This window comes from Schistocerca nitens, chromosome 1 (genome assembly GCF_023898315.1).
Source record: "Schistocerca nitens isolate TAMUIC-IGC-003100 chromosome 1, iqSchNite1.1, whole genome shotgun sequence".
NCBI classification, from domain to species: domain Eukaryota; kingdom Metazoa; phylum Arthropoda; class Insecta; order Orthoptera; family Acrididae; genus Schistocerca; species Schistocerca nitens.
In genome coordinates, this window is record NC_064614.1 from 964,940,900 (window position 1) to 964,964,948 (window position 24,049).

The 24,049-nt window shown below is 39.7% G+C and overlaps 1 protein-coding gene across 2 annotated transcripts in view; it reads right to left on the reverse strand.

Annotated features, from left to right (window-relative positions):
* LOC126194920 (double-stranded RNA-binding protein Staufen homolog 2-like) overlaps positions 1–24,049 on the reverse strand; it is a 254,734-nt gene that overhangs the window by 223,240 nt on the left and 7,445 nt on the right. For both annotated transcript variants that reach the window (XM_049933299.1, XM_049933306.1), the window contains exons 2-3: positions 22,361–22,452; positions 18,595–18,678 (exon numbers count right to left, since the gene is read on the reverse strand). In XM_049933299.1, coding sequence (XP_049789256.1) covers positions 18,595–18,678; positions 22,361–22,452 — 176 coding nt within the window. The remainder of the gene's footprint in view (positions 1–18,594; positions 18,679–22,360; positions 22,453–24,049) is intronic.

The following is a 24,049-nucleotide window of genomic DNA, read 5'->3' on the forward strand; positions in this document are numbered from 1 at the left end:
GGTGGTAAATACTGTGAGGAGCCTTTGACATGGATAGATTAAGCAAGTTCAAATGGATGTGGATTGCAGAAGTTATGCAGAGATGAAGAGGCTTGAACAGGATGGACAAGCCTAGAGAGCTTCATCAAACCAGTCTTCAGTCTGAAGACCATCACCATCTATAACAACAACAATAGTAAGCATTCACTCAAAAATAGAGCAGAGCATACTTTACACAGGAAAATGCTAAAAAGAAGGTGAAGGTGCCTTCCAACACAATAATAACAGCATTTTCCAACAATTCCAGTGAAACTTATTTGCAAGACCTCACTGTATGTTGCCATACAGTTACAAGTTTTCCTGCAGGAGAAAGCAGAGCCCAAGACATAAGTAAAAATGACACCACTGGTCAAATCTACACTAACTGCTATAACCTGAGAATGTTTCATCATACTGTGCCATGGTCAACAGCATTTTATTATCTACAAACCTTCAACGCAAACTGTGTGGAAGTTACCAGGAAGTATGTCACAAAAAGGAATTTCTTGTAAATGATCAACTTTCAGACAAAACATCTATCTGTCTTACATTCCTCAAAGCAGAAACATTTTCACACAGTAACAACAACCCACCCCATAAAGATTTCAGGACAAAAATCAGAAACATGCTCATACATATGAAAAAATGCTAACCCAGCATTTAACTAGTGCTATATTCCAGAAAAATCGAAGTGCTTGTACTTTGAGAAGACAAATATCCCTCTGTCAACAGCAATGCTGTTTTGCACTGAAATGGCCAATAAGTCCTAGATAAGGATACCTGAAGGGAAACGAACAATTACACTTGTGGAAACTTATGATACTGAAGTGCCTTCCAAGTTGGTAATGGCAGCCTTTGTTTCCTTGATACTGCCAGAGGAACCACGGCATGTACATTAGAAACATTTGATCGCATTTTGAAGACATTAGCAGAAACAAGGCTTATAGAATCTACTGTTGTCCTTGTGGCACGAACTTTTTTTACAAATCTTGCCTGTGAGTCTGAAATCTAAACTACCACAAGGACTTCTTTGTCTTGAGCCATTGGCCTCACAAGAACTGCTGTAAAATGGGTACGACGCTATACTTACAAAGACAAACACGTGCACAATAGGTTGCGTAATTCCTGTCATTTGACAGTGGACACTATCCTGATTGATTCAACTGCCAGCCTAATATTGTTTCCCTCAAATTTCTGCATTACAAAAAAGTACCTTCATGGTCTGGATTGTGAAACTGATACAGATGTTCAATTCAATAACAAATAAATAAACGAACTTGAAAATAAACAAACTTGAAAAGCAACCTAAAGGTTTCATGAATCACTGACAATTTTATTGATTCCAGCACATTGATTTCATTCACTAGCTTTTTACCCTGTCTGGGAGAACTGGAATGACCATCCTGCAATAATTGCTATCTGAACTCAACACTGATGATGAGGAAATATACACTCCTGGAAATTGAAATAAGAACACCGTGAATTCAATGTCCCAGGAAGGGGAAACTTTATTGACACATTCCTGGGGTCAGATACATCACATGATCACACTGACAGAACCACAGGCACATAGACACAGGCAACAGAGCATGCACAATGTCGGCACTAGTACAGTGTATATCCACCTTTCGCAGCAATGCAGGCTGCTATTCTCCCATGGAGACGATCGTAGAGATGCTGGATGTAGTCCTGTGGAACGGCTTGCCATGCCATTTCCACCTGGCGCCTCAGTTGGACCAGCGTTCGTGCTGGACGTGCAGACCGTGTGAGACGACGCTTCATCCAGTCCCAAACATGCTCAATGGGGGACAGATCCGGAGATCTTGCTGGCCAGGGTAGTTGACTTACACCTTCTAGAGCACGTTGGGTGGCACGGGATACATGCGGACGTGCATTGTCCTGTTGGAACAGCAAGTTCCCTTGCCGGTCTAGGAATGGTAGAACGATGGATTCGATGACGGTTTGGATGTACCGTGCACTATTCAGTGTCCCCTCGACGATCACCAGTGGTGTACGGCCAGTGTAGGAGATCGCTCCCCACACCATGATGCCGGGTGTTGGCCCTGTGTGCCTCGGTCGTATGCAGTCCTGATTGTGGCGCTCACCTGCACGGCGCCAAACACGCATACGACCAACATTGGCACCAAGGCAGAAGCGACTCTCATTGCTGAAGACGACACGTCTCCATTCGTCCCTCCATTCACGCCTGTCACGACACCACTGGAGGCAGGCTGCACGATGTTGGAGCGTGAGCGGAAGACGGCCTAACGGTGTGCGGGACCGTAGCCCAGCTTCATGGAGACGGTTGCGAATGGTCCTCGCCGATACCCCAGGAGCAACAGTGTCCCTAATTTGCTGGGAAGTGGCGGTGCGGTCCCCTACGGCACTGCGTAGGATCCTACGGTCTTGGCGTGCATCCGTGCGTCGCTGCGGTCCGGTCCCAGGTCTACGGGCACGTGCACCTTCCGCCGACCACTGGCGACAACATCGATGTACTGTGGAGACCTCACGCCCCACGTGTTGAGCAATTCGGCGGTACGTCCACCCGGCCTCCTGCATGCCCACTATACGCCCTCGCTCAAAGTCCGTCAACTGCACATACGGTTCACGTCCATGCTGTCGCGGCATGCTACCAGTGTTAAAGACTGCGATGGAGCTCCGTATGCCACGGCAAACTGGCTGACACTGACGGCAGCGGTGCACAAATGCTGCGCAGCTAGCGCCATTCGACGGCCAACACCGCGGTTCCTGGTGTGTCCGCTGTGCCGTGCGTGTGATCATTGCTTGTACAGCCCTCTCGCAGTGTCCGGAGCAAGTATGGTGGGTCTGACACACTGGTGTCAATGTGTTCTTTTTTCCATTTCCAGGAGTGTATTTTCCTAAGCGTCTTAACCTCCCTCCCCCAATATGTCTTAAATCCACTTGCGCAAACCATGGATGCATAGAAACCACGACTGACCACACAACTGCCTAGACACTTTTACCCAACTTTACTTCACTCACTGTGATAGCTGTTGCAGTCTTCTGTTCTAAGACTGATTTGGTGCAGCTCTCCATACTACTCTATCTTGCACAACTGTCTTCATATCTATATAACTACTGCACCCCCCCTCCCCACATTTCTTACCATCACTCAATTAACTGTTCCTGAATGCCGCAGTATGTACTACCAACTGGTTCCTTCCTTTAATCAAGTTGCACAATAGGTTTCTCTTTCTCCCTATTTGATCCAGTACCTCTTCATTAGTTATCGAATATAATCATCTAGTCTTTAGCTTTCTTCTGTAGAACCATATTCCAAAAGTTTATATTCTCTTCTTGTCTGTGTTGTTTATTTTTCATGTTGAATTCCAACTACTCTCCTGATAAATATCTTCTTCATAGCTACATTTACATTCAATGTTAAGATTTTACTTTTCCACAAATATTGTTCTTGATAGTGTAAGCCAAAGAGAGACTACAATTGACAGTTATTTTGCTTCCCAAACAGCAAAACTAATCTACTAATGTTAGTGTCTCATTTCCTAATTCAATTTCCTCAACTTTACCTGATTTAATTAAACTGCACTCACGATTGTAAAACTTGGAGGTTACAGTACAACACTGTCTGGCTCCTTTCCCAGCTACTGACTCCCATTTGTGTCACACTCGGGGAACTGTTGCCTGGCTTCTGTATGAAGTTGTAGGTAGTCTTCTGCTCTCTGTATTTAACCCCTGATAACTTCAGAATTTCAAAGTGGGCTTTCTGTTCAACTTTGTCAACATCTTTTTTCTACCTCTACAAATGCTATAAATGTTGGTCTGACTCTCTTCGCTAAATCATCCAAGATACTTTGTAATGTCAGTATTCCCACATTCCACCAGGACCAAGATCTTCCCCTTGATCTGATCTTCCCTTGGAATGCTTGTATCAACTATTCCATTTTCTGCATATAAACTGTGTTAGTTTCTGAAATCATAACTTATTAAAGTGATGCCTCATTATATGTACATTTGTCACCACCTGCCTTCTTTGGGTATAGGGATTATTACATTCTTTTTGAATGTCTGGTAATATTTTGCCTGTCTTACACATTCCCCTTATCAGGTGGAATAGTTCTATTATTGTTGATTCTCCCAAGGCCCTTAGTAATTCTGAGGGAATGTCACCTACTCCAGATGTCTTGTGTCCACGTCTTTCAGTCCTATTTGTACTTGTTCCCACAGTATCACGTTCACCATCTCATCTTCAACCACTTTCTCTAGACTTATATGTTCCACACAACTGACAATGGACTTCACCCTCTTGCGAAGTACAATTTAATGATGAGTAAGTTTTACAATACATGAACTGGCTTACTTTTACTTTCACCTCACACATAAGTAAACAGTATACGTTGCCATCACAAAGATTACATAGCCAACAGATCATATAAGCTGCTGTGTACAGATCTTACAAGCTGTAAATTTCTCAATATATTGTAACAGGAGAAAACTATAGGAGAACTCGGAGCAGAAGCCATAGAGCCCACAACTGCAATGAGACAGCAGCCAAAAAGCAGATGCCGGTCACTGAACTGCGTGACTGACTCCCGTGTTGTCAAGCCACGGACATCAGTTGCAGCCGGCCAACGCTTCTGCTTGATCAGCGTCCTTCAGCAGCAACGAGACTTCTGTGACACTGTCCTGGGTGTCAATGCCCTGGGCCAGCCTTCAAGTAGTCACTCCAGCCCGACCGAATTCCGTGTCATTGATGATTATGCCAGACCCCAGTCATTGCCCTGTTCCAGATGGTTCACCATGGCAGCTCTTCCGCGAATTCAGTGCCGGGAACCAGCATGAAATCTCTGACCCAGCCTAGTACGTACCTCACATTCGGGCACAGCAGGGCCACATTCGGTGCCCGCTGTGTGTCAGCTGGGAATCCTCGCAGTGAGCTCTGTCACCACCAGTCCATGAAGGAGAGACACCTGCCTGTCTGCCCAGCCCAGACAAGTAACACTGCACCATCCACATCGGTCCAGACTTTGAATCCAGGCAATGTCATCGCCATGTCGCTGGAACGAAGCGACCTTCTGCATTAGAGATGACCAGGTGGCTGCCCGTGACTGCAGCACAGCTGCATCCTGCCACTTCAGCTCGCCTTGCATGCCGGAGACACCAGGGCAGCACTCTGTCTCCCAAGCAGCACATGCACGCCACCCGCCATACATCAACGTCTGCAGCTACAACTCCAGAATATTATGAGGGAACTCTGTACCATGACAGAGAATGGAGCAAAATCAGAAGTGTCTGAACTGTATGAATTAGTAAAGAACTAATAAAGAGTTGTATCTTTACCAGGACCCACCTCTGCTGCTGTCTTCATCCCCCATCTTTGACAAAGAATCCAGCCCGCACTCAGACAGCCTACCCCTTTCGTCTTTACAATATTTACATCAATGAAAATAATAAATTATTTATTCAGTCCTTCCCTTTACGATTCAATGCATGGATCAGAATAAAAGCGACATAACATTCACAAAAGCATCCTCTACTTCAAGCTGTTTCAAATCGCTACCTTTTTAGTTTTACGGAGCAGACAGTAGGGCTATTAATTAGATAAAGAATCACAACACCTGCGTGATATGTGCATCATGGCTACATAATGTAGTGATGTGAGACCAATACAACCATTTGTGGTGTAAAAGTAACAGACAAGTTGGTTCTTAAAATAATCAAGGACATAAGGAGGAGAAAAGCACAGGCAAGGAAATCACTATTCAGGTGGGAAAAAAGTCTACTAGTACCAAACATAGGCCTTAATATTAGGGGGGGGGGGGGGGGAGGAAACTGAGAATGCATGTCTAAAGCACAACAGGAAAGGAAATGGATCACGGACTGTAGGAAAACTGGCAAAAACGAAAATGAAAGAATTTGAATTGTGATGATACAAAAGATTGCTGAAGTGGACTGGACTGATAAACAAATTAGGAGGATCCCTGCAGAATAGGGGAGGAAAGGAATATGTAGAAACACTAACTAGAAAACGGAATAATAGGATGGTAGGATATGTATTAAGCAAAACTGATAACAGGAAACACAGATAGCAAAAAATGCTGGGATTTCAGTATATCCAACAAATAATTTTGTGTAATATAATGTAATTGGATGGATAAAAAAAATTACTCATCAAGTGGCAGCAGGAGAACACACACATAAAAAAAGAAGGTTTCAGTGCCAATGGCAGCTCCTTCCAGCAGAAGGGTTGAAGGGCAAGGAAGATGGGTGGAGAGGAGAGGTTTAGGAAAATCTCAGTCAGAATGGATCTCATTTCAGAGTTTTATTTTAGAAAGTCATGGCCTTGTCAAAGTAGTTGGTTAATACATTCAGCACCAGGATAATACTGAGTGACAAGTCATGGGCTTCGAAGTTCTTTTCTGGAGGGATCGGCAGAAGCAGGATTGGATGTGATAGCTTGGAAAATCTGCCTCTGAATTAGGCTAGTGGGGTAATTAATGTCCAGTGACAGCTGAGCTGAGAATGTTGGTGTATTGTTATAAAGAGTCTGCATCATAACAAATACATTTGGCTCGAATGCCAAGGCTGTATGGGAGGGAACATCTGACAGGGAAAGGACGGCAACTGTCACAATGTAAGTACTGTTGTTTGTTAGTCAGTTTAATGGGGACAGAAGTGTGTAGCTGGCCTTCAGTGAGGACGAGATCAGCATCAAGGAAAGTGGCACGGGATTCTGAATAGGACCATGTGAAATTTAACTCAGAGAAAGTATTTAAGGATTCCACGAATTTTAACAGGTCAGCAGCACCATGAATCCATATGGCAAAGACGTCATCAATGTATCTAAATCAAACCATGGGCTGTAGGCTTATGGATGCCAGGAAAGCCCTCTCCAAGTGACCCATGAAAAGGTTGGCACATGACAGAACCATCCTGGTTCCCATTGCCATATCCCTGATCTGTTTGATATCTGCCCCTCAAAGGTGGTGTAGTTGTTGGTAAGTATAAATGAGATTAAGGTGAGCAAGAAGGATGTCATAGGTCTGGAATCATGTGGGCACTGACTGAGAAAACATTCAGCAACAGACTTACCATGTTCATGGGGGACGTTGGTATAGAGGCAGATGGTTTCATTGCCAACAAGCATAGTGTGTTGAGGGAGTAGGACATGCACAGATTTCACACCATCTAGGAAATGATTGGTGCATTTAGTATAGCAGTATTATCCTGGTCTGGTATGTATTAATTGGCTACTTCAATAAGGACATGACTTCTTAAAATCATTCCCTGAAATGACATCCATTATGTCTGAGATTTTGCCCACCACACCTAGAATAGCTTTCTGTCACCCTCCCAATCTCAGCAATAATTTTGGATGTTGGATGTAGGTGCTACTCTCAGCTGAAGAGATTTTTTGCACACGAGAGGAGATATTGGCAGGCCACAACAAATCATTCAGAAAGAAGTGGATAACAGCTTAGGATAATGGGATATCACCTAAAACTATACAAAAGAACCAACAGAGAACACCCAATAAACATTTTTTGAAGAATTAATAAATGGTTTAAAACAAACTGAACTGATTTAAGCTTCAGTTTTTTAATAGCATGTCTTCAATTGTATACACCCTAATTTGGGTTCAGCTTCTTTTATGATAAGAACAATTGTCAAAAAAAGTAATTCTTATTGTTGTGCATGTGGAGGGAAGGGAGAGGGTGTCATATACTATTATTATTAACACTCTTTTAGCAATTACTCTTATGATAAAAGAAGTTAAATTAGTGTGCATACAATTGAAGATATACTATTTTAACAATACAAAAGAGAAGAATGGATTTTATGGAAGCTTAAAGCATTGCCATTTCTTTTCAACCTTGTATAAACTCCCATAAAACATTTACTGTTTTCTCTCTTGTTTGTTTCTGTAAGTTTCCAAGTCTGTTAACTATTTTCTGGCATGACTGCTTTGATGTGGTCGATCAATGTTTGTTCTATAGTGCACAAAAAAGATGAAAGCAATTGGAAATGTTAGTTAGAGTTCCATAATTTATTTGTCAAATCTATTGTCAACCTACTATTTGAGTTTAACAGTAACAGTCATATTCACAAATGCAATTCTAGAAGCAAAAGATATACATTGATAAGCCAAAACACTACAACCACTGCCCACTGTGACATTGGATGCCACCCAATGGTGTTGCGGGCATGTGCCAAGAATAATGAAACGTATATACACACAGCAGACATGAACAAGGGATCACCCTAACAAAGATATGGGATGTAAATGGGGAATTCTATTAATATAAGTGATTCTGACAAAGGGCAGATTATGATTATGTGGAGCCTGTGAACGTGCTTATCAAAAATGGCAAAGCTGGTCGAACGTTCACGTGCTATTGTTGTGAACATCTAAAGAAAGTGGTAGGAGGGCAGTGAAACTACCACTAGGTGCTAAATGGTTGGACGTCCATGACTCTTCACAGAACACAGGGTTTGGAGGCCTGTCTGCTCCGAGTCATTCACTTCAAATTGTGCAGGTCATGTCACTCATCATCTCAGATTTTCATGAAACTTTGCACATTTGCTTGTACTTACAAGAACTTGTGCAAAATCTTTTTGCTCTCAGACTACTGTTTTTTTAAATACCGAATTTTAAATGTAGTGATATTCTGATAACTGGGCTCTGCAAGAATGTCAATGCAAAATGGTACTTATCTTCACATAAATGCACATAACTCAGATGTTTATGAAGCTTTTGATTTGGAATTTTCTTCTCAAGTTGAGAAGAACATATTTAACAGATATGTGATTATTTAAGCAGTAAAGTTACAAAGAACAACACAAAAAAATTTAATGTGTGTCACTTTCCAATTTCTGGAAAAAGTACAGATATAATGAAAAATGCTTAGATAACATTTCTCCCACCTCATGGGGACTTATAACTGGTCTTAAGTAAGTCCCAAGACAGTACACATTGTAATAAAATAAAATTATTAATGGGTTTTCTACGAATGGACACACAAATAAATCTGAAATCACAATACTTTGTGTTGTAATGAATAATAATAATAATAATAATAATAAAATAATTATAAGTAAGATCATCCATTCGTCACCCACTGCTTCAGATTTTCATGAAACTTTTTCTACTTGTTACTTTCTGCATGGCAATAGTCAACACGAAATTTCTCCACATACTTCAAGTAGTTTGAGGGCAAAAAATGGAATTTTTTTACAAATGTAAATGCCACAACTAAAGTTTGTAATTTGGATTGCAACACTTCAGACAAAAATAATAGCAATAATAATAATAATAATAATAACAGAAAGGATCTTATTTTCAACACGTCACTTGTCATATTTCCTCAGATGTCACAGAAGGGAAGTATCTTTATTGGACAACAATTAGTAAGTAATCTTGACTTGATGAAATATAGAAAATCAACTTAAGCTGTTGTGGTCTAAACAATGACTTTTAAATATGTAAAACATTTTCTGACAGCTGATACAAGATTTATTTTTATCAAAACTCTGATATTATTTTTAAAAAAAGAAAAAGAAGAAGCACCTTGACTTTTGATAGATGTTGGATGCTTATTTAACATACATCATACCATTGCGCAGAAGATCATTCAAACCAGATTATGTAAATTGTCAACCTATAGTGGGGCTGCCTCATGAAAGTACAGAGCCAAAAGTTATGAATTTAACTGAAACATTTTCATTACATGAGTTAACTTTATTTAGGGTGTCAAATTAGCATCTTTAAACTACAATTTTTCTAGCCACACTAATGTTAATTTAAAATGTACATGTTCTGCAGTGAAGATCTCTCAAACTATCAATGAAACTTCTTAAGCACATCTCTGTTTTTAATCCACTGTGACAAATTATATTCTGTTAACTTCATATCTTTTTCATTGAAGTAATAAATTCTGCCTAATGATGTTGATTCAGATACACCAACAGCACAAAAAAATGTTTTCAAAAGGCACAAAACAAGAGTCTTCCTTCTCAAGCCAAGAGAATGACACTGCTGGTCCAGGTGAGTGGAGAAAAAGTAGTTCAACATCTCCCTCTTCATCGCAGACATTTCTGACAAAGGCAAAGTACCACCTGTCATAATATACAGCTGCTACAAAAGAATTTTGTTGAAGACAAGTGCATGTCCATTGTGGGGCATTTTCAGTGGAAAAAAAAAAGGAATGCTTTCCAGAAGAAGTTACTCTTCTAATCTCTAAAGAAACATGAGAAAGTGGTTTGTAGAGAAAGTGGTTTGTAATGGTAAAAATTTCTGGTACAAGTTATTGTGCAGGTCATCGAAAATCTCTTCTTGAGATTCTTGGGTAGGAAATCTACGTTGACTTTCTCTAAGAAGAGAAAAAAACATCTGTAAATATTAGCTTTGCAGAAATCATAACACCAGATGCAGTTGTTATTTGTGAATTATCCTCTAGTTGAAGACTAGCTCTACTCAATATATGTTTTATAGTTCCTCCCAAACCATTGCAGGCCATGGCTAGTAGCAAAAAAGGAATGCTCAGCTTAAATAGAAAAATCGTTTTTGTGCTCATACAAATTCTTATATTGAGCAAGACATCCATCAATGAAATAATGCACTTTCTTCACTTGTGGGTACTGCTCTGCCACCAATTTAACCATTCCTATGTGGACAGAATTACAAATCCTGCATCATGTTCCATATCATCAGTTATAAAGCAGTGGTTCACTAACACCAATTTGTTTTCTTCATTTGCCACAAAACACACATGGGATGGATTGTACAGCTACTTCTTGTCCAGCGATTCCAAATCAAAAGCTTCATAAACACCTGAGTTATGGTCATTTATGTTGATAAATACCATTATGCATTGACATTCTTGCCGAGCTCAGTTATCAGAATATCACCACATTTAAAATTCTCATAAAATAAAGTTATAGCCTGAGACCAAAAAGATTTTACAGAAGTTCCAATGTTATAATTACAAGCAAATGTGCAAAGTTCTGTTAAAAATCTGAGATAGAGGGTTACAAATTCTCGAATTATTGCGTGTTTTGACATGGAATGACCCCTTGTGAAGTAGGATAGATGGTCATCCGTGGTACCTCTGCCGAAAGAGCGCAATGCTGGTGCATGCACAAGTCTTTCGGAGCACACTGTTCACGTACACTGTTGAACATGGAGCTCTGCAGCACACCACCCCTATGTGTTCACATGCTGACCCAATGACATTGTGAATTACGATTGCAGTGGGCACGGGACCATCGGGATTCGACTGTCGATCAATGGAAACATGCCAGCTCTTCGGGTGAATCACATTTTTTCTACACTAGGTCGATGGTCATCTCTACAAATGCCATCATCAAGGTGAATGGTGGCCTGAAACATGCAGGACGTCACAAATGCAATCTGGTGGGAGCAGTTACTATGCTATGGGAGACGTTCTCCTGTGCTTACATGGGACCTATGATAGTAATTGAAGACTGCTGACAGCTGTAAAGCACCTGCATTGCTTCGTGCTCGATGTATTCCTCGATGGCGATGTCACAGAAAGTGTTCAAGTCTCTGAGACAGTGCAGTGCTAGAGTGGTTTGAGGAGTATTATAGTGAACTCGCGTTGATGTCTCGGTGACTAAATTAGCCTGATGTATATCCTATGGAACTCACCTGTGTCGGACACCATCCCCACAGATACAAATCAGTGGCCAGTTATTTACATGAATCACATGACCTGTGCACGGACAACTAATGCCACATACCTCCAAAACCCTACCAACAAACTGTCGGATCCCTGGTACACAGAATCAGTTATGTATTTTGTTCCAAAAATGGACAAACAAGCTTATAAGCAGGTGGTCATAATGTTTTCGCTCATCAGTGTATGCTATAGCACTTCTAATTTAGGCACAAGAAGCAGTAAGTGACACAGCTACAAAACTATTTGCAATGTATCCACTGAAGTAAAAGTCTCACGGACAGTGTTAGCATATATGTACATAAATGAATACAAATATGTAGTCACGTACCAGTAAATGAGAAGCATGTTGCCATACAAATGTAAATAGCTCTAATGAGATGTTCTACAATAGAAGGTTTATCAAGAAACTGGTACGCAACTAACTCTCTGAAAACTGATGCACACAATATTTTAGACCGATATCTATAAGAACACAAAATTGAGAAACATATGATCCACATAATTTTGTCATCGAGCAGATAACAATTCAAATGTTACAGAAAGACAATCACTGACTGTCCTGAAAATAGAACCTATTTTAAACACTGGAAAAGAAAGGATGGAATGTAAGAATATAATGAAAAGGATGGTTGTTACTTACCATACTGCAGAGATGCTGAGTTGAGAAAGGCACAACAAAACGACTGTTGGAAAGTTTCCTTTATGCCAACAAGGCCTTTGTCAAAAATAGAAAAACACACACACACACACACACACACACACACACACACACACAAACGCGACTAGGTTCAGCAACTTTTGCGATCAGAATAATTGCCAATTTTGAGGATATAGAAAATAGTAAGCTAACATACTTTGCATACTTTCACTCTCTGATTTCATACAGAATAATATTTTGGGGTAACTCAACATTTAGACAGAAAGTATTCACTGCTCAAAAGAAAGTGGTTAGAATAATGGCTTCATAATCGCACATCTTGTAGGCATCTTTTTAAAAGATTGGGAATTCTTACAACAGCCTCACAATACATCTACTCACTAATGAAATTTGTTCTCAACAACAGGGACCAGTTTAAAAACAACACTGACATTCATGATTATAATACCAGAAAAAAGAAAGACTTACACTATACTTTGCTCAACCTATCTTTGGCACAGAAAGGGGTAAAATATGCTGCTATAAAAATTTTCGACAAATTACCAGATGAAATAAGGTGTCTGACAGACAGCAACAACAGCTTCAAAAATAAATTGAAATCCTATCTCCTTGACAACTCCTTCTATACCATACATGAATTCTTGAATAGAAATAAATAAATCTATAAATACAGTATATGCATTTTGTGCCATTTACGGGAATGGGGTAAATAACAGAAATATTAATCTTTAACTCTGTATTGTAATATATATATTAAAAAATTTTGTTTCATATGTGCATTTCTTGTGCACTTGACACATTCCACATCATAACAGCTACCATACTGTGGGATTGGCCAATGGAACACGCAACCAACTAATTAACTAACTAATGCAACTCACACACATGTAACAACAGTCTCTGGCAGCTCAAGCCAGACTGCGAGCAGCAGCGCATTATGGGAAAGGCAACCAGGTGGTGGTAAGGAAGAGGCTGGGGTGGGGAGGGGGAGGAATAGCAAGATAATGGTGTGGGATGGTAAAATGCTGCTGGGAGCATGCAGGCACGAGGTGGAGAATAGGATAGCTGCATGTAGTCAGGAAGTCAGACGGAGAGCAAGCGACAGCAGAAAAGGAGGGAAGTAAAAAGACTGGGTGCGTTGGTGGAATAGGAGGCTGTGTAGCACTGCAATGGGAACAGAGGGGCTAGATGGGCTAGGACAATGATTAACAAGGGTTGAGGCCAGGACAGTTACGGGAACGTAGGATATATTTATACATACATTCATATTGTATAGTCCAAAGTGACTAAGTTTGTAACCAGAGACTGGTAGATGACATTGGCATATGAGCACATGTTAAGTTACAGCATCTGATTAGATCTGTATGTAGCCTACAGCCTTTGGATATGATGATGAGTGAGTACTCAAAATGGTAACTAACTATAACATTATATCAACTGCAATGGAAAATAAAAGAAGAAGGTATTATTAAAATGAGGATTCTATCTCTTCTACTCAGTTTATTATATTTTTGAACAACCTGAAAGTCAGAAAAACATTTCTCCTCAGATGGCTGAACTTTTGCTTGTTTGTTGTGCTTGCTAAGTTTTTATTTGTTTTACTGGAGATACTTACTTCATGTGGAGAGCAAGGAAAAAAGGAAAGCACATATAACTACAAAGTAATTGGTAACTGTGATGTGAACATAAAAATAAAAATCAAGACCTGACCAGAAATAGTACAATTGACATTTATTAGAAGAAGAAATGTGTTATGTGACCCCATTATTTCAAACTTCATCAGTATAACATACAGACTGCTCTGCTCTATAGATTCAAAATTTAGACATTAAAAGAGCCCACTGCAAACAATTGGAGGCTTTGGAAAAACAGCTTAGAGAAGAAACCAGAAAGGCTCATGAGCAGAATATATTAGCAACAAGCAAACAATGGAAAGTCCAAGTTGGAATATCAACAATTATGGAAAGGAAGACTGCTACTTACCATAAAGGTGACACAGTAACTTGAAGGCAGGCACAGCGAACAGACGGTTACACATTACACTTTTGGCCAAAGCCTTCACAAGGCCAGACTGGCCTGAGGTAGATAAGTAGATTTGGACTTAAGGGGCTAAACTGCAAGGTCATCAATTCCTTCATCCATTAAATAGCAAACTAGGAGTGGTTGTCAAAGAAAGGGGACAAAAGGCAAAATCCTGGAAAGCCTAAGTGTAAATAACATAAGTAAAAAATGCACAGACAAGACGTTAAAAGATCAGTCAAAACAAGGCATTAAAATCAATACATGAAAAAAGAATAAAGAGAATATAAGGTGGGAAGGGCAGAGACCAGACTGATCCATTGAGCAAGGACTGCCAAGGGAACCTTGCGGAGGGGGGAGGAAGCATGCCCCACCAACCCCTCAGGCAGCCAATGAGGACAAAAACAGCCCTAACTTACAGGGATGAGTGAAAACCACAGTCATATGCAAAACGTAAACCAGGTCAGCCCCTTTGGCATTGTCTGCTAGTACCAGAGGTAGCGTGTCAGGAAGATTAAGATGTACCCTCAAAGCAGCCAAATTAGGGCAGTCTGTGAGGAAGTGAGCCACCATCAGGCGGGCTCAGCATCGGTAGTTAGGGGCATCCTCACGTAGAATGTGGCCATGGGTCAGCCAAATGTGGCTGAGTCGACAGAGGACAGTGGATTCTCTGTGAGAAGCATGCAAGGAAGACCACCTCGTGGTCATGGTCTCCTTAATTGTCCTCAGTTTGTTTGGGGAGATCAGGGCAGACCATTCTGAGTTCCAGACTTCCAGCACCTGATGGCACATAAACAACCAAAGGTCCGGTTCTGGAACTCCCATTTGTAGTAGAGGCATCCTGGTGACCAGTTGGCCAACTGGTCAGCTTGTTCATTTACCAAAAATCCCAACATGACTGAGGATCCCAACAAAAAGAAATGGTCATCCAGCTTAATGGAGATCAGAGACAAGATCCTGAAAAGCTGTAACCAGTGGGTGAGGAGAGTAGCACTGGACTATAGGCTGAAGGCTGCTAAGGGCATCACAACAGATTAGGATACTCTTGCCACTGCATGAACGAACATGGCTAAGAACTAGTTTAATGGCCATCATAGTTGATGAAGACGTTGCAGCCGTTTGGCGGAGAGTGGAGTTCATCGCACCATGCAAGTGTGCGTGCAAAATGCCTGTTTGTCCACCGATTGTATCCAAACCTGGATACATCTCGAGGGCAACCAAGAACAGGTGGCAAAAAAAGGGAGTCAACGGAATCTTTTGGACGAAAGGAGACTTCAAGACATTAAGAGTCTCAACTGTTGCAATCTCTCTAATGGGACTTAATACTACATTAGTATTGCTGCAAGAAATACAAGGGGGCTCAAATGAAGCCAGGGAAAATGCCAAAATCATAGCAAAAGTGTTCAATAAATTTCTGAACTGTGGAGAACTCAAGGAACTCTAAGCTAACACAAACATACTAATAAAAACCAAACCTGAACACACAAACCCCCAAAAGTTCAAGAGGGTGAAAGCAGCACTCATGGAGCTGAAAAATTACAAAGCATACAGAAGAGAGAAAATTTATTTTTTATTATTATTGAACACAAATGGAAAATAAGTGTATCATTTCTTGACAAGTCTCCTTGTCTAACACACTTCCTCGAACATGTAGGAAGTGAACAGATTCCTCCTGGGTTGGGATCTTTTGGTCGTGTGCGCAGTCACTTGTGCACTGCCTGCTGCACCTCTTTGTCAGAACAAAATTTCTTTCCTCCCATCACCTCTTTGAGCAGTCGAAACATGTGGTAATCACTCTCTTCATGGTCTGCTGAGTAAAGCGGATATGGCAGAGTATCAAAGAGCAAGTCATCGATGGTTTCAAGTGTTGCATGAGAAGTACGAAGTCGAGCATTATCATTCTGCAAAATTACATCTGTCATCAAAAGTCCACACCACTTCAACCTTATTACATCTGAAGCTGATTTTTTAACATATTGGAATATGACTCACTAACAATGGTGTTTCACCTAGACACGCAGTGTTCCAAAACAATGCCTCGTTCATCCCAAAAGAGGGTCAGCAAAACGTTCCCTGCAGATGGGTGCATCTAGAACGTATTGGATTTTAGTGATGAGGAATGATGCAACTCCTTGCTTGCTCTCTGTTTCAGGCTGGTAATATGGTACCCAGGTTTTGTCTCCTATAACCGTCATATTCTGCTACAAAGTGCCACAAAAATTCTTCACAGACAACTTTCAGCTCTGGAGTGAGCTGCCGTGGCACTACAGATACTTTGCGAAACTTAAGCACTTTAGAAACGTGATGTGTTGAGCCATGATTAATGTTCAGATTTGTGGCTATTTCAACCACAGTCACGTGGCAATTTTCCAACTGTTTCAGCGCCACAATGTGGTGTGCCTCACTTGGGCGCTGAGCATCTATTACAGAAGTCACACCATTTTCACACTTTCTACTCCATTCAAACACTTGTGCAGTGATAAGACATGCATCACCATATTGGATCTTCATATGCCATTGACTTTCAGTAGGTACCTTCACTGCTACGAAACTATCACAGAATGCTGTTTGTCTTTGGTGCACATCCCAAATGGGGCAGCCATTTTGAACTGGAATTGTGGCCGTGTTGTGCTGGTATGTAAGGCATTCCTTACATCATTGGTTACAGTGCTGCCAACTTGCAGCACAATGGTGTAAAACGTCTATTTTTAATTACACTTCTTAGGTTTTCATTTGACTCCCCCTTGCACCAATTCTGCTTGTTGAATGTTTGGTGGAAGGTGATTCAAACATTTAGGAAAACAGTGTGGACCCAAAATTGAACCTGTAGGGCTCCCTTTATGATTTCTGCCCAGTCAATAAAATTTTCTACCTTTCCAACATCGTTTGAATTAATCAGCACAACTTTTTGCACTCTGTTTGTTAAGTATAATTCAAACGAGTTGTATGTAAAGCCATCAATTCCATAAAACTTGAGTTTTTCTTTGGAAAGACCACAAAAAGTACAAATTGGTAGTATTTTGCTATTTAAGGCTTTTAATATTTGGTGGGTGAATGTGTAAATAGCATTCTCAGTTAAGTAGTCCTTCTGAAATCCAAACTGAGATATGCTAAGTAAATTGTTTCTACTTAAATGTGAGGGTACTCTTGCGTGCATCTTTTTGAAATATTTTGGAAATAGGCAAATTGGATGATAATTAAGTATTTCTTGTCACCCTTCGTTAGAAAAGTCTTAACAATTGTGTATTTCAACCTGCCTGCAAAATTGCCTGCACCAACTATGCATGACATATATTGCCAAGGATATTACTTAGTAAGTCAGAACAACTTGTCTGAAATTCCCTCAACAGCATATAAGATTTTTTTTTTTTTTTAGTTCCATTTATTTCAGTAACATGTACGTCCAAATGTTTTAAGATGAGATTATCATATAAAATTTGTTGTATTACAAGCAGATGTCAAAACGAGATCCCTCGGAAAAATTTTAAGGAAATCTGATTCATCCACAAATGAGATAGACTAAAACGCTACTACTTTGCTGATTCTTGAGTATCACTTGTCGGTTTTTGATCCTGAGAAAGTAGATTAATTGAGGAGAAAAAGAATATATAACAATGAGCTTCATATTTTGTTGGGAGTTAGCTTAGTCAGCACAAAAATGTCATGGCGATCTTTAATGGTGAAGAATTTTAGAGAGGCATTTGCATCATTACTGTTAAAAAGTTCCAAGAGGAATCACTCAACATGCTGCTTCCTTCCACATTTATATGAAAAACTATGACAACAGCCTCAGAGAAATTCAAGATTATATGGAGGCTAATTCACAGTAATTTACACACAACATTCACAAACAGAAAACTACAGTCAGCAAGAGCATGCCTGGGTCTCTCTCAACCTCAATCCAACAAAATGCGTTTTCTGCAGTGGAACAGACTGCATGAACAGTAGCATCAATCCATAACACCAGACTTCAAAAAAGAAACAAGTCAAATCAAATACACTGTGGTCATGCAGAACTGAGTTATTAGCAAGATTGAACACAACATAAAGTGCTAAACAGTAAATATAATTTACTGTAGAGTTAGCCACTGTTTTAATATAAGTGTTACAGCCCATTTATCTAGGACTGTGATGCTATCCAAGCTAAAACATACAATATATTCTGAAGAATTGCCAGTTCTGATAAATAATATCACCTAAACGGAGGAGTCTTATAATTACCTGCAGCGGGATTCTTCGTAGTCTGCTGAGGAGCAAGGGCAGTAGGGGGCATAACTGGAGCAGGCAGCAACGTCACAATTGAACCTGGAAAAAAAATGATTTTAAGGTAGTAAAAGGCAGACAATATAATTCTGTAGAAAATCCAACAATCTGCAGCACCCACAGGTAGTACTCATGTTTGCATGAGGTGTGCCTGCTTGTGTGTTTTGTTTTCTGAATGAAGTTTTGGCCAAAAGTGCAATGCATAGCTGTCAACTCAATGTTTTAGTTTTGCAGTAAGTAGCAACCTATCCTTTTCTTAATATCGCCAGTTATTAGATACTTGCAAATCTCTCATACCATTATACTTCCTTAGACACAGCCTTCCCTGTGTAATGAGTGCAGTTTCACCATTGTTACATATAATACTTCCACATAATTTAGCTTAAGCCATAACAGTCACACTTATTTCAGTATTTATTCCTGTAGCCACATCCGCTTCCATAGCTGAATGGTCAGCATGGTTGACTGCCACGCAAGTGACCAGGATCTGTTTCCCAGTATTGGCCAAGATTTTTCCTTGTTGGGAAGGTTTGCAAGGGGTGCACTCAGCCTCATGAGGCCAACTGAGGAGCTACTCGACCAATCAGTGGCAGTTCCAAGGTCAACAAATCCAACAATGAATGTAAAAACAGTGTGCTGACCATATGCCCCTCCATACCACATCCGATGATGTCATTGGCAAAGGATGACACAGTGGTCAGTCTAGCCCAATTGGCCCACCTATTGCCAGAAGGCAGAACTCTCCTGCAGTTACAGTCTTCCTGTTTCGTTCATGTTTCCCTCAATATTTACAGAAGACAGTCCAAAACATTAAATTCTGTACAGTAATACGAAGTCAAAGTCTGGTATGGTCTCATGGAAACTGGCTCATGATGGAGAGACAAGAGTATTAAAACCTCCACAAATGCATTCACAGTTTGTTAGCAGCTCTGCCACTCCCACATCTACAAAGACGGAGCCATGTGGCCCCAGACAATGCATTCCTGTGGAGTGCCTTAAAACTGGGACTTTCCAGCTATGAGAGAAAACCCTGACAGAAAATCAGTTAAGTGCAGTTTCCTAGGAGTGGCCTCACTGCTTGACTACTCTCATACAGAGAGGGGAGGGGGGGGGGGGGGGACATCAACTCAAAATCTTCACAGAAATAAGCCAGATGGGTCTCAATGGACATGATCCAGAAATGTGAAGAGCAGGAGATTAGGAATTTCAGAAAGTTTAGCATCAGCAACATGGAATGTATAAGGACTAGGACACAAAGAACAACAACTAAACCAATAATTACAGCAATATATGTAATAAATGAAACAGGAAAAACTGAATGTTACAAAAGAATTGAATGGATATAGAGTGATGTACATTTAAAAATAATAATAATAATAATAATAATAATAATGTGTGATGCACAGTATTAATATGGTACTGATGGACTATAAATGGGAAAACTTATTTTTATGCGAATGCAACAACAGTAACAGTACAGCTGAAAATAAACAGAGGACAGACTTATTTGCAACAATTGATGTGTGTGTATTCCAGAACAATGGAAAAAAGAAGAGCTTTTTCGCAAAAATTTACAAAAACAGGTGGACAAAAGTAAATACAACCACTTAACAAAAAGAAAAGAGCTGAATACATATGAAGGGAAGATATCAAACATCTGGAGCTGTGGGAACATACAGAGAGCTTATTTCTTGGCCATTAGTATTTATTAATACTAATGGAGAAAGAACTAAGTGATGATGAAATATTCATTCAATTACATAACAATTACTTATACATTCTTTCAGAAAAATGGTATTTATAAATATACACAGGAGCCAAAAGACCGCTGTTCTCTTACCCTTTATTTTACAGCAAAAAGAAAATTTCTATCACTCATCCAAGATGTAATAAATCCGCAGAGGAAGTGACACTCAGATCATTATCTTTTTATAGCAACGATAAACCTGTTGGAACAATAAAGATCAACAGAGGAGTGAAATAAGACAAGAAAGAGAAATGAAGGACGACTAAGTAACACATGTCTTCATTCAGAACAGGCTGCGGGGTGGGGGAAACTCCCCAACTAGCACACACACTTACCTAGACTCACAGCTACAAGAACTGAATATCCTTTTTTTCATTTTGTGATTTTGATGCAATTGTTAAAAAATTATATGGAGAAAATTTTTAAAAAATGTTAAGATATATCTGAGCAGCAGGTCTGAAAGGAAAGGGAGGATGGGATGTGGAGTTGCCTTAGGGAAAGCCTGCCACAGGGTCACACACTACCCTCAAAGTGGGTGAGAAATTTTCCCCTTCTTACTCATCCATAATGATGTGCCACTGCCAAACCATTTGTTCCATCAACTATACCTTACTGTACTTCAGCTTCTCCCATTTGCCCTCGCCAATGGTTGAAAGAACAGACAGCAGTGTAAATTGTATTATTGTATGATAAGGGATTAATTAATAAGTCAACAGCTAACATGGTTCTGCCAAAACTGCAGGAATCCAGAACCACAGAAGTATGACCCCTATGGCAAGATGGCTCTGAGCACTATGCGACTTGACTTCTGAGGTCATCAGTCGCCTAGAACTTAAAACTAATTAAACCTAACTAACCTAAGGACATCACACACATCCATGCCCGAGGCAGGATTCGAACCTGCGACCGTAGCAGTCTCTCGGCTCCCGACTGTAGCGCCTATGGCAAGAGGTTAAGAGTACGTGGGAATAAGTTCTGTGTCACATGGATCAAGTTTCAGCAAAAGTTAAGTTTGACGCTGTGCACACTGTTGGCTGGCTAATAGTGAGGATGGCTGGCCCACCTGCAAAAGTTCCCACATGGGGCAATGTGTTTAGCAAACTGTCTGGTGGTATAATGTTCATTTAAAGTGCACAGTTTATTGCAATAACTGGAAGATTTTTCAGCATTTAGCATGAGTCTGCCTTACATTCATCAACTGACGCAATAATGTTCCCCCACCCCCCTATAATGTGGAGACATCTGAAACAATTAAGGGACATTTTAAAGTTAAGTTCCAGCCAATCACTCCTATGAAAGCACCTACAGTAAGACCTATCTTAAATTTAATTCTTCAGATGTCAACAGGTTTCCCGATTGGCCAGCTGGGACAATTCTGAGAAACTACCAAAGAAAATAGCACCAACGCAATCACTTTAAAATGTATGGAGCTTCCTATAGGTAAGCAGCACAGCAGTCAACGCCATCTTCTTCGGAGCTCTCGTGCGAGCCATCAAATAAACTTAACAGCATATCCTACTGAATGTGATCAGTTGAAGGATGAACGAGAGCAGGTAGGTGGTGGGATACTACTGGCACTACTTTGGGATGTACTGTTGGTGAAAGTTATGTCCATGATAAGCCATTTTAATATTACAGTGCATGGCCGAAGTACCCCAAGCTTTTTTATGCTGCATATTGGGATGATTATTGTGGTTATGTTCTTGTTATATGAAAAGTACATTTTTTGGTAATGGAAATTTCTGACAGGATGTAAAGGTAACAACTCACCAAATAGAATAATACTTCTAAATTATTTACAGTTATATTTTAGTTTTGTTTAGATGATATTTATTTCTCTAATTTTTTGTTACAAATGTAGTTCCAATGGATAACTGAACTGCTCAATGTGTTACTAGCTTGTGATTGTCAACACTTAATAAACAAAATAAAAACCAAGCGAAGACCACATACTCCATTTCACATTATTATTCTCACCATGGGCACCGCTTGCTGGGGGTTGCATTCCCATAATAAGAGGCTGCCTTTGCTGCTGTTGCTGAGGCAGCCTCATTGGGACTTGTCCCAACCTGAAATGAGAAATGATTGTGTGTCATATATTAAACATGATAAGCACAGAAGCAAATTCAATGCAGATGTATAACATACTGAAATGAACTATGCTGTAAGTATTATTCTTCACAAGAAAAGAAAGAGACAAACATAAAAAACTGCAAATATTTCTGTCTCTTATCTATAATGAACAAGGAATCCACTAAACTTGTAGAAAACCACATAGATTATGATATTTAGATATTAACTAGAGGAAAGAACAAAATGGCATTAGAAGAGGATATGGGACAGTGAATCATTTGCAAGTCATGATGGGGGTGACAGAATGTGTCAATTAATTATCACATTGTCTGGGATTAACAGAGATTAAAATGCTTTTAACTTTTATGAAAATTTCTACTTACTGTCCTTGAGAAACCAGGCACTGAGTCAACCTAGCCTATTTTAGTATACTGCAGAAGACACATACTTCCATTAGACATCATCAGAGTAGTGATAAGATTCTCAAAGAGGGGTGAAGAATAGAGATTCCATATCACTAAAAGTATTCTCACCAATCTTAGAGGAAGCATTCAGATCCATAAATTAGGAAATCAAAATAGGAATATGTATTAATGAAACACATTGGAACCATCCTCATTTTGCTGATGATATTCCATTGTTTCAACTATTGCAAATAAGCTACAACTATGAAGGTAAGAATTTAATAGAGAACGTCTGAAAGTAGGTCTCAAAAATAAAGGATAATTAGACTAAAATAATGTACAATGAACACACTGAAAGAAAATAGTTCAAATTAACAAGGAAATAAAAAATCATTTCACATGTTTTTCTTTTATTATTATTATTATTATTATTATTATTATTTGGAGTATTAGAAGATACTGACTGGAGGAATGGCAACTGAAAGAAAAGAAAGAGTAAAAATGACCTGGAGTGCTTTAGATAAATTAAATACGGTTTTCAAATAACTGCTTCCGATGTGTCTGAAAGTTAAGTTTTAATCAGTGTTTATTATCAGTTTTGTTTTATAGTAGTGAGAAACTTTTAGTACTAAAACCCAAAAACTGAGGTTTCTGAATTAGAAATGGGTAGTTGCATCTAAGGAATTACCATGCACATAAGAAAATCTGAAACAAATGGATCAGGGAACTGACTCAAAGAGGAAAACATTGACCACAGTGAAAACGGAGTGTACCGGTACATGAACAAGACATATAACAAAGTTATGGATAGCAGCTAGTCAATAAGCTTTTAGCTAGATTCCAACAAACAAGAAAAGGATAATTTCTAAGAATGTTTGCCTATTGAAGCTGCAGACCCCAAACAACAGATATCGAATGTGCGATTGTAAATCGAACACGAGTATGGGGTGGTGAAATTATGATTAAATCATTTGTGCATAGCTACAAACCTATACAATTTTCTCGGTAATGAGTTAGGATGTCTGGTGTCTTAGACGTTTCTTCGGCCGAATGCCTGACTTGGAAGAATCCAGTTCCATGCTTACGTAATGTAGAGAATTGTTTGAATTCTCTGGTGACTAGGTAACTTTAGTCGGTTTGATAAAGTACTTTATATTGCCCAGTATCAAAATTTCAATTCTACAAGACA